Genomic DNA, 12,278 nt, shown 5'->3' on the forward strand with positions numbered 1-12,278 from the left:
AAACTGCGTTTTTGGGGATTTAAGTGGCATACACAATCGTACATGCGTATATATGGCAAAACAATTAAAGGTGGTTGAATCTGTACCACAAATCTTGTCATCAAGCTGATCAGTGTTTGCCAACACACGCAAAGAAATTTGTGTGTCGGGCTTATCTGAAATTTAACGATAAAACGCCGCTTTTACTGTTCACCAAATCCGGATTTAAGACTCTTGTCGTCTGATTTTATAAAGGGAAAGGAGATGATCGAGCCATTAAGTCCCAATTAAAAGAGCATTGTAAACGGGGTTAAATCCTGCAAAAATGGGATTTATTTTTGCATAGTAAACCCTGCGAAAAAACAGGATTTAGCACTTAAATCTCAAAAAGGCCATAAATACGGATTTATTGTTCAATATAAACGTACTTTAAAACGATTTATCGATATCTTTGTCTGTCCGTCCGTCCATAACTCGTCAAGAATTGAGATATTGGACTATAATTTGGTATAGAACCATATTTTTCTATACGCAGGTTAAGTTCGAGATTTGGCCAAATCGAACTATAGTTGGATTTATATGCCATATAGACCCTGTAAATTTAATGTTTTAAGCCCATAACAGCCATATTTGTTATCCAATTTCGCTGTAACGGCTGGTACTACGTTCGCTTTTCGTGGATAACATTTTTTAGATAAAAGTCTAACGAAAAAAAAATCGCTGATTTCATTCAGTACTAATGTACTTATGGTAAAATGCATAACGAAAAAATTAAACGTGGTCTCAGTTGTACAACAACCACAAATCATGTGGTGCAATCCGCCATGTTGTCATCAAGGTGATCGACGTTTTGCCATCACACACAAAGAAATTTGTGTGAGTGGGTGTATATGTGAGCGTACATGAGCAGAGAATATGCGGGAAAGAAGATAACAACAAAGAGGATGCAAACAAAAATTTGTCAGCTTAATACCGCCAAACCTGGGCGGCTGTTAGCAGCCGTTCGCGTAAGACCACCTTTTTAAATCCGCCTTGGGTAAAATGTTAATAAAAGTGCATGGTACAAGAACTTAAAGGTATGGTCATGCGAACAGCTGAGTACAATTTTTTTTAATTTGACAAATATCCTAATTTGATGTGATGTGTGTGCTTTCATGTGTATGTGTGTTGTTTACATGAAAACAGAATACTTGAAAAACGAAATACTGAGCGTTGGTTGTTTTTTTTTATTCAGGTTTAGTTTTTGCAAATTAAAAAAGTTTCGAGAAATTGAAAAAAGGAATAATTCATGGTCGTTTTACGGTTCTTTGTGGTTATTTTCGTGACAATAACAAATCATCTGCTTGGAAGATTTGATATTTTCACCATCATAATTTTCACATACGTATTTAATTGTTTCCATAATTGAATTGGCTTCTATTTCTTGATGTGGTGTATCGTTTATGAAAAGAAGTGCTGGTATACGTTTGTCACTCAACATTGCATTTGGCTCTCATCGGTGGGTGAACAAGACAATAACTTATGAATTTCTCTGCGCCAGAAAAATTATTCGACTTTTTTACTATAGTACCAGCCTTAATTTGGAATAATGAGTTGCAATAGGATCCCAGATATTCGGACCGAATATGGTCAGTATCGGACTATATTTGAATAGAAGTTTCATTTTAACTTTCTTTGAGAAAATATCCGATAGAAACCAATATCTTTTTTCACTAATTTCACTAATTTTAACAAAATTTGCACAAAATGTGGTATACAAAGTTCAGGGCCATATTGTTAACTAAATAATAATTGTTACGAGAAGATTGCGTGTATTTTTTTTTAGTTTACAATTTTTTTGTAGTGGCAACGCTGTTTGCCAGCAGAATAGAGCGGGAGTGCGCTTGAGAGCAAGCTAAATTTTGGTAGTTTGGTAAAGGAGAACTTGTGAAAGAGAGTAAAGGCTGCATGACATAATTACCAGGTATACCGGGTTTCATAAATGTTATGAAAAGTTCCATCGGGACGTATTTAAACATTATTTTCATAAATTTTATGACAAAATCATTAAGGCCTGGTTATGCTGTCGTAAACATACCGTAAATTATGACATAATTACCAGGTAGTGTACCGTAAACAGCTGAGCACAATTTTTCTAGCGAACTGCACTATCTGTCAACGTGTTTTGGTTGTGTGTATCATAGTTACGAATGATAACACACATAACGAATAACGGCGCGAACTTGTAACATACAGAAAGTCAGGGTTGCACTAATCACTGATTTTGACAGATAGTGCACTCTATATTTTGTTGTTGGGCAACTGCCATTACCTGTAAATGAATATATCTTGCCGTAAATGTAGGAAAACATGTCAGCTTGTTCGTTTTGCTTAATAAAAACATATGCAAACAATTACCGAACGTCTGTCGCCCGTAACTGGAAAGTAGAATTCAGTAAAAACAAAATTTTACGTTCTGTTTTGTGTCAGATAGTGATTTTGACAATATTTTGTAGTTTGTAGTTGGGCTACTGCCCCTACCTGTAAATAATATATCTTGAAAGGCTGTTCTTACTCTCCTGCAAGGCGTATTTAATAAGGTGTCAAGTAATTTTTGAATTCGCCTATAAAAATTTAAACTTCAAAATAAATAGTTTATAAATTGATTTTTGAGTTTGCTGCTGTTTTGGTTCTTAAACTTATGTTATAAATGGTACGCCTATAACAACTCAATCGCTATCAGCTTCACTCAGTAAACTTAGGCTTATTGCGTCGCCCCCGAAATAGATTCAAAAATCATTGAAAAACAAAGACAAAATTTACGGCGGTACAATTTCAGATATTAGAACGAAGAAGAGAAGGAGCCAACATACATAATAATAATGGGAGCGAGGCGGGCTGAAGAAGTTCCCTCCAATCTACCATTTCAAGCCCCTATTGCAGTCAAAAATGGCGAAAGGACTATTTGCCTGAAAATAATTTAGACGGCAAAAAGTGTTCATTTTGCCATAATCCTGAACCAATTCAGGCAGCTCCACAATACGTGTACAACCGTCAACCAGAAGCCCTAACTGTAGTGAGAGCGATAGCTCCACCCCATCTAGGAGAGGTCCCCTAAACACACCAAATTACTTCATATTAGTGAATAGCACCAACTTTCGGGGGTTTAAGTCAAGTCCATTGGCCAATCTTGACAGCATACTATATGCTCTCTGAACGACCACACTCTAAAGGCTGGTACTACATTCTTTTTTACGGAACAATGTCCGCAAATCGTTCTTACGGTGGTTTGACAAGGTTGATTTTTTTTGGAGTCATGGCCAAAATGTTGCCATTTACAAATAAAAATTAATATGGCATTAAACAATTTATCGACTGCTAGTATTTTTCACAGTTATAAGTAAAATAAGCCCACCTTTTCAGAAGCTTTTGTCCGCATCTGCTTTCATCGAAATATTGTTGTTACAATTGCAAGACCAAAAGCACAACACATTCTTTCGCAAATCTTATTTTGTTCGTACTGGCTGATCCAGTTGCTTATTGTGAAAGAAATATTTATTTTCTTTCGTATATTTATTTATATTTATAAAATACTTTCTTATTTATGCATCCACAAACACTATTTTTTTCCAACCAGAGTACATGTGAGCAACATCACTGACACCAACAAACACCCAGTTACAATTAGAAGTTTGACGATCGCGTTTATTTTGCATAAGAAAATGACTTGTTTCACAGCGACTGTGGTTGTGTTCTCAACGGTAATGTAAATTTTCCCTAGATGAAAAAACTAGTTATGACGAAACGAACACATTTCGGCAAATTTTTCCGTTTATTTTGTTTTATGGAGTTTCAACGCGAAAACCGAATATAGTACCGGCCTTAAGATGAAAAGTCATCTTCGTAGCCAATAATCTTTAGACCCCTCCATTTCAAATGGTCTAAAATTCCCACAATTTCCAAAAGCCCCAAAAAGGGTTACAAAAGCCGTCCTTGAGCTCTAGTCACAATATTCCTATTGGAGCCCTTTGCTAGTGGTACGGTGCCTATACTGCCCATGACTATCGTATGAATTCAATTCGGGAGGAATCCTCATGTCCTCCAGAGAGCCATGCATTTAACAAATGCGATGTGTGGTCCCTGGTTATAATAGTGACAAACGTCTATGATGTTGGAATCAGCCCCATTGGAATTGATCTAGAACTACCCTGTTCTACCGTGGAAGGTTAAATGCATTCTTGTTGTTGTTGCAGCAGTTTGTTGTGTTCTATCTTTCGTCTGCTTCATTCTGTTGAGTGTCAATACACAGGAAGTCTGCTACTATGATGGGGTGCGTACAGAGGGATCTGGACTCTGCATTATTGGTAGCTATTGATAGCTAGTTTACCGCTATAACAACCTAGTCAGAACTATAATTAAACCTGCCATATTGACGCTTTTGTTTGGAGCTAGTAGGAAATTTGAACATTTTTAAATTGTTTTTTTTTTTGCTTGTCACTCAATAAATAAACATATCAAGTATCCAAAAAAGATGATTTGTTGTAGCAATTTGCCGATGTGGCCACCTTATAAATACGCCTTGCTCTCCTTCAAATTTGTACTGGCAAATTTGTTTTTAGAAAAATACGCGAACTGACCTATTTTGATTAAGCCTCTGTTTTGAATTTTGGTCCAGTCGCCGTCGGCGACGAAGAACCCTTGGCTTCGTTCATCGGATAGACGTTTTTTAAAATAAATATTATAATATTAGTTAATTATAAGAATTAAGTGGAGTTTGTAATATGAACGATTCTTTCCACAAAAAAATTGCTAAAAACTAAATTCATTTATTCAAAGTGAGTTTTAGTTCGCGCGGACAACCATGGCAAACACGAACAGTTCTGAAAAAGCATATTTGGTCAAAAAAAGAAACTGCACTGATCCCGAAGTAAAAGTTGTAACTATACCTCGTTTGCCACAAACTCGAATACCTGATGTTACTGAAGATGAGGAATGTTATACTGATGGAGACACAAGTTCATCTTTTAGTTTGCAAGAATGTATGGATGAATTTCGAGCGCGACGAGTTCGGCGCGTTTCCTCCCAAAGTCGAGCAGAAGATAAGCGGGGTTTTACGGACATCTCTGATAACACCGAAATGGACTTAATAAACCAAAATTTATGCAACAGGGAACAGGAGAGAAAACGCAAACCCTGTAAAAATGGATTTTGTTACTGTTTTGCCAGTGACAGTGGGGATAGTAGTGCTTGCAATCGACGATTTGGTACAAGTAACTCCCGCGCCACGCGCCACTACCGGCATTCGGTTTGCAACCAGGTAAATGATGAGGGGAATGTTATCAAATATTTTTGTCAACGAATTACTATGACTTGTTTGCATTTTTAGGACGTTGGCAACGAAAAACCAAAACGGAACCTGCCAGAAGATATTGACCGTTCTTGTAAAGATTCCAAAACGTGTTCTCTAAAGGGTCGGCAGTTTACTGCAATAAGCCGCCTTGACACCAGCCATAAAGATGATCCTCTTATTCATATAATACAGGAGTTACGCGATAACTGTGTTATATCTGAAGTAAGAGTTAACAGGCGATTATTGCAAACAAACCGTAAAATAAATTCTGAAAATTGTGTAAAGAGATATTTGAAGAAAACTTCGCTGTCACCAAAAGAAAACACAGTCCGTAGCTACTCTCAGAATACACCATTTGAAATACATGCACCAAGTGCGCCGCCTATAGAGAATATTTTTGAAGAAACTCCAGATAAAATTGTATGTAAATCAAATCGACGAAATGGGGCAGGGGGCCTCTTGCTGCAGAAACGCATTTCAAAGACAAATATTAAATACAAAGCAAATGGTCCAACTAAACCCCCTCTTAAGCCACCACGAAGTTCTATAAGTTTTGATGACAAATCTTCTGTAACAAACATGTCCACTTCTTCCTCTGTGCGAGAAGCTGAATGTATTTTAGATGCGTTTTTAGCAAGCAGGTGTTCTAAAAACTCCAAAAAAATGAAACAAAATTTACAACATAATGCTCCCAAGATGTTGTCAAATCGAAATAATATCAGGGGAAAGGAAAAACGGATGTCGTATCCTTTGGGTAAGTTAGCTATAACAAAAGCCGTTTTCACGTACATTAAAATTTGCGAATAGTTTTAAAAGTATGTATGTAGATGCATGATTCTTGTTTAAACCGTTGAGTGGCGTGGACGTTTTGTTGTATCGCTCAGCAAGAATATTCTGCATCTCGTAATAAGTAGTTATTTGCGGACAAACAATTTCAATTCGCTCAGGGATAGCCATTAGGCGGTTGCAGTTATAGCCAGATATTTCTATGTGGAGGTAGCGATGCACATCAAGCCCTTATAAGTGAGCAAGCTCCTTCCGGTCCATAGGACCGATCGCCGCGGGAGCGTGATCACAATTGGTTATTTTAAGGTGCCAACAACTCGCCTTGTCATATCGAGTATCATAGGCACTCAGTTATTGAAAGGCGTCAATAACTCGCCTTGTCATATCGAGCATCATAAGCAATCCGTATTTGTGCGAGAGCCGATGCCGCCCGGCATCCCACTCAGACTCTCGATTCGATACTGCTGATCAGGAATAGAAAATATTAATTTTGAAATGGCACATAAAAGGTACTTTTTGGTCGGAAAGAGTACCTTTTGTTTTGAAAAAAGATTTTAAAAATACCAAATTTTTGTGCCTGTTAGGGCGAGGATCATTTTTTTACGATGTGTTTATTTCTCTTTGGAGACGAGCTCATGGTCGAAAATTTTTATGAAACGAAAATTGAAAGCCATTAGAGAAATCAAAATATTTCTCTGGAAACTTCTGGCTTACACAATAAACATTTATGCCAATATTGACAAACTTAATACAGCTTTAAAGTAGGTTTATTTGACAGATTTCCTTCATAGAACTGTAGAATTAACATACTTTAAAGGTGCATTATATTTTGTGAATGTGGGCATTGTACATTAAGAATCAATCTGAGATGTAGGGTATTTCAAGTTATGGTCAATTAAAGCAAAACGCCAAAAGAGTTCTCAGAACAAACATTTTTGGGCCCTTTATATATAACCCTAACCGAAGAAAAAGGCTCCACATTTGCGATATATCCGATATTACATCAGAGATGAAATTTATGATTTATCATTGGTAGTAAAAGTTTCTCACTGACGCGCACCGATCGGACTCAGCTATAAAATGGTGGTCCCTTATCATTGAGCTTAAACTTCAATCGGACAGAACTGATATGGGGAAGTTTGTCCTCGTTCGTTAATGGAATACTCATAGGCAAATTTGCATTAAATTGATAGTATCCCGGCACGGGATAGCTGTAAGCACCACTCAGGCTGGAACATTGAGGTCTGATCTGTGTGCTGTTCATTGCTCTCACGATAAGCTTAGCTACGAGGTACCGGGCGCGTCCACAGGTTGCGGATAGTGGAATGCTGGAATACGGAGTAGCTGCAAGTAGCATAGACGAATCACATTTATAAAAAACTAGCTGACCCGGGCTCGCTCCGCTGCGCCTTCTTTTACTTTATATGGAACAAAAGTTTCCTTGGAATATTTATTTTCGACAATTAAAGAGCTTTTAGTGAAATACCATGCAACGAAAATAGTATATCACTTGACAAACAGTTTAACAATATAAGTGCCTTTATCTGAATCCCATATGATCTTTATTATTCGACCAATTGAACTTATTTCAGCCCGATATTCTCATGATGTCTGATTTAGGGGTGTTTTCGGGGGTGAGGTGGTCCCCCAGGCACTTGACCCTGAAAAAATATCAGCATCGTTCTCTTCCCTCAAATACCATTTATTTAAACCCTATATTGCCATAGGTTTTGAGGGGAGTTTACAGGATGAGGCGTCGCCCAAACACGTGGTCCCAAAATTGGTTATCAAATTCGTTATCTAATCTCAAATACCTTTCATTTAAGCCACATATTGACATAGTCAAAATGTTTACCCTTTGGGGGGTGTTTTGGAGAAGGGGTGATGCCTTTAATACATGGTCCTTCATTTGAATAGCAAATTTGTATTCTATTCCCAAATACCTCTAAATTGAGCCCCATATTGCGATGGTTAGTAAAAAATTGATGTTTGTGGGGTATTTTGGGAAAGGGGTAGACCCCCAGTATTTTGGGAAAGGGGTAGACCCCCGAAAGTGGGTATCAATTCTTGCTCGACCCTCCAATACCTTTCACTTAAGCCCCACATTGTCATGGTCGGTAAATATGCCCGATTTAGGGGTGTTTTGGGAGTGGGGTGGTCCCCCAAATTCTAAGCCCTGAAAATATATCAGCAACGTGCTCTATTCTCATATATCTATATATCATTTATTTGAACCCCATATTGCCATTGCCCTCAAAATTAGATATTAAATTCATTCTCTAATCTCATTTAAACTCCTTATTGCAAAAGTCAGCAAATATGTCCGGTTTGGGGTATTGGTCCTTAAAACTATGAATATTTAGTTCCACTCTCTTTAAGACCCAAATTGTCTTAATGAGCAAATACGTCCTATTTGGGGGTTGTTATGGTGGTGGGACGTCCGCTAGATATTTGGCCCCTAATATTGATATCAGATACGTGGTCTACTCCCACATACCTTTAATTTGAGCCCCATATTTCCATAGTCGGCAAACATGATCGGCTTGGGGGTGTTGTGGGGGATGAGCGGCCATTCAGTGAGTTGGCCTTGAAAAAATATATAGGATTCGTGTTCTACTCTAAAAACCCTCTTATTTGACCCATATTGCTATGGTCGTAAATTTGTCCCCATAGGGGGATGTTTTTGGGGATAGGGGGCCTCCCAAACACTTGGTCCCATATTTTGATATCAGATTCGAATTCTACACTCAAATACCTTTAATTTAAGCCCCATATTATCATGGTCAGTAAATAAGTCCTGTTTGGGGTGTTTTGGGGAGGGGTGGACCCCCAGAAACGTGGTCCCACATTTGGATATCAGATTGGTATTCTACTCGTAAATACCTTTAATTTGAGCCCCATATTGCTATGGTCGGTAAAAACGTCCGATTTAGTTGGTTTTGGGGCTTGGGGTGGTCCTCCCAGGCATTTGGTCCGACAATTGGATATCAGATACGTTTTCTTATCCTAAATACCTTTCATTTAAGTCCCATATTGCCGTGATTGGTGTAAATATATGTTTGGTAGGTTTTAGGGTAGGGCAGCCCCCCTAGGTACCCCATCCGAAATTTGGATACCAAATTTTTATTTTTAGGGTACTATATGAGAGCACACAAAATTTCGCTTAAATCGCACCACCCATCTCCGAGATCTGGCGTTTCTGAAAATTAGGGTAAGGGGGAGGGTCCCCCCCCCCTTCAGATATCAAAAAATGTCGTACCCTTTTTTCACCACGGGGTCAATATGTACCTACTGTGAAAATTTCAAGAAAATCGGTTCAGCCTTTTTTGAGTCTATAAGGAACACGCAAATATACAAACAAACAAACAAATCTACAAACAAACACAAATTGATTTTTATATATAAGATTGCGATTGTTGTTGCAGTCACATATTCTTGTGGAGGTGGCGATGCTCATCAAGCTCCTGTAGGTGAGCAAGCTCCTTCCGGTCCAAATGATAGATCGCCGCCGGAACAGGTTGGCCATTGGTTATTTAAAGGCGCCAATAACACTCTTTGCCATATCGAGCATCATAGGCATTCAGTATTTGTGCAAGAGCCGGTGCCGCACGGCCTCTCACTGAGACTCCGCTAGATACCGCTGATTGTCCGCGACTGCCATTGCAGCTACTCCGCATGGAGCATTCCACTATCCGCAACCTGTGGACGCACCTGGTAGCTCGAAGCTAAGCTTCTCGCGACGGCAATGAACACCACACAGATTGGACCTCAATGTTCCAGCCTGTGTGGTGCTCACAACTATCAAGGATGTGGCAATCCCATGGCAGCCGGTTGTACGCACCGGATTGACCCGATGGAATCTTCATCGGCAAGGGCTGCCGCCTCAGTGTACGTGTTCGTCTTTTTTCGTCATGGGAGAGGCACATCCCGGAGTGCCTTCTCCGTACGCTTCTGGTCCGTGCCGGGATTGAAAAGAACCCCGGACCCTGGTTCTGTTCCGTTTGCCAGAACCGCCTTCATCATCGGTCAGTGTCGGTGAGGTGTAACCGGTGCTTGGAGTGGGTACACTTCCGTTCTTGCTCTGACCTAACTTCGCTACGGGAGTATAGTCATACTGGCATAGCCAGCAGTGGGTCACAAACGTCGCCGTCGACGCCTTCGGCGTCCTCGTCGTCGGACTATGTGACCCCCCCGACCTCTCCCGTACGGCAATTCATGCAACGACAGCACCCTAGCCCTACTATTGCCAGGCCAGTGCCGGGAAGTGTATCGTTCTTGCAGTTAAACTGCAATGGACTGCGAGGCAAGATTGATGAGATTGTAGATTTTATGAGTCGGAAGAGCATATCGGTCGCAGCGATCCAGGAGACAAAGCTGACTAACACCTGCAGCTTGCACAGTTGTCACGGCTACAATGTGCTACGTAAGGATCGCTCAAGGAATGGAGGTGGGGGATTGGCCTTCGTTATACACCATTCCGTGTAGTATAGACCTATCTCGCCTGCGCTTGACGCTAGTGACCCATACATGAAATGTATGGGGGTAGCAGTCAGGTCTGGTACTGCCGAGATAGAGATATACAACGTGTATATACCGCCGGTTGGTAGCTGTGTCCCGATTAATGGCCAGGCCTACAGCCCCGACATAAGTGGGTTGCTATCTGGCCATGGTCGTCTGGTTCTGGGGGATTTTAATGCACATCACTCGTCATGGCATTCTCCCCTAGGTAACGACCAGCGTGGCATAGCTTTGGCAGAGCAGATAGATAGCTCCACGTTTTGCACGGTGAATGAGGATGCCCCCACTAGGATTACGAGGAGGTGCAGCAGCTCGCCAGACATCTCAATTGCATCCCCTGATCTCCTGAGTGACGTATCCTGGCAAGCCGTCATCTCTTTGGGGTCAGACCACCTCCCCATAATCCTCACCATCGAACGACCACCCGACTTCATAACCTCTGAGCGCCGGGCGTTCATCAATTACAAGAAGGCCAATTGGACCGGCTTCAGAGAGTATACCAATCGCCGCTTCAATGAACTCCCACCCCCTCTGATGTGCTTGTGGCCGAGAGGAAATTCCGAGACATCATCAACGCAGCAGCCGCTCGCTTTATACCAGCCGGTAGAATACAGCAAGTGCGACCCAATTTCCCGGCGCAAGCAGTGGTACTCGCAGACGAGCGTGATGGGATTCGTGCTATGGACCCCGCTAACCCCAGAATCAGCGAGCTGAATCTGGAAATAAACAGGGTAGTCAACGAACATAAGCGGAATTTGTGGCTGGAACACTTGTAGCAATGTAACTTAGGCACCGGTGCAGGCAAACTGTGGGCCACTGTTAAGTCTCTCTCGAACCCCGGTAGACGGGACGACAGGACCTCAGTCACTTTTGGCGAGATAGCCGTGACTGATCCGAAGAGATGCGCCAGGTTGTTCAACCGTCAATTTATTGTGCATCCCGAGAGAGACAGGGCAAGGAGGAGAGCCGTTCGCCGTATTCGTGGTCTCCGAGCCGATGAACAGTCATTACAATTTACCGTGGGCGAAGCTACGAATGTCATCCGTGGCGCCAGATCTTCCAAGGCGTTGGGCCCCGACGGAATCTCTACATTGATGCTCAAGAATCTGAATTTACCTGAAGTTGAGTACCTTACCACTGTCCTTAACCTGTCATTGAACACTCTTATAGTTCCCGATGTCTGGAAAATGGGCAGAGTGATCCCGCTACTGAAGCCTGGTAAAGACCCGAGTTTGGGGGAGTCGTACAGACCGATCTCCCTTCTCTCACCAGTGGCTAAGACGCTTGAGGCATTACTCCTCCCGAGCCTCGTAGGAGAATTTCCATTCGCCGAGCATCAACACGGATTTCGGAGACTGCACAGCACAACAACAGCTTTGCATGCCATCACCACGCACATTTGCCGTGGCTTCAATCAACCCAGGCCATGTGATAGGACGGTCCTCGTGGCACTGGACCTATCGAAGGCATTCGACACGGTCAGCCATGCCAAATTATTTGAGGACATCGCCAACACGTCCCTCCAGCCAGGCCTGAAACGTTGGGTCGCGAATTATCTGTGTGGCCGCCAGTCATTTGTGGAATTTAGGGATAAGAAGTCAAAACACCGTAGAGTGAAACAGGGAGTTCCCCAAGGTGGGGGAACTCCTCCAGACGGCATAGAGAT

At 41.4% G+C, this 12,278-nt stretch overlaps 1 protein-coding gene and 1 long non-coding RNA gene across 5 annotated transcripts in view; both read left to right on the plus strand.

Annotated features, from left to right (window-relative positions):
* Nucleotides 1-2,573: 2,573 nt before the first annotated feature.
* Nucleotides 2,574-3,325, plus strand: LOC131998133 (uncharacterized). Its single transcript, XR_009398597.1, has 2 exons — nucleotides 2,574-2,671; nucleotides 2,746-3,325. It is a non-coding gene; the product is annotated as an uncharacterized LOC131998133 (long non-coding RNA).
* A 1,228-nt stretch (nucleotides 3,326-4,553) lies between these two features.
* Nucleotides 4,554-12,278, plus strand: part of LOC106091731 (sulfotransferase 1 family member D1) — a 236,511-nt gene continuing 228,786 nt past the window's right edge. Inside the window, exons 1-2 of one of the 4 annotated variants that reach the window (XM_059370423.1) lie at nucleotides 4,554-5,275; nucleotides 5,345-6,062. In XM_059370423.1, coding sequence (XP_059226406.1) covers nucleotides 4,820-5,275; nucleotides 5,345-6,062 — 1,174 coding nt within the window. In that variant the 5' untranslated portion in view covers nucleotides 4,554-4,819. Of the gene's footprint in view, nucleotides 5,276-5,344; nucleotides 6,063-12,278 lie in introns of those variants that run through there. The other 3 variants (XM_059370425.1, XM_059370424.1, XM_059370426.1) reach the window with 3 other exon arrangements.

This window comes from Stomoxys calcitrans, chromosome 5 (assembly GCF_963082655.1).
Source record: "Stomoxys calcitrans chromosome 5, idStoCalc2.1, whole genome shotgun sequence".
NCBI lineage: Eukaryota > Metazoa > Arthropoda > Insecta > Diptera > Muscidae > Stomoxys > Stomoxys calcitrans.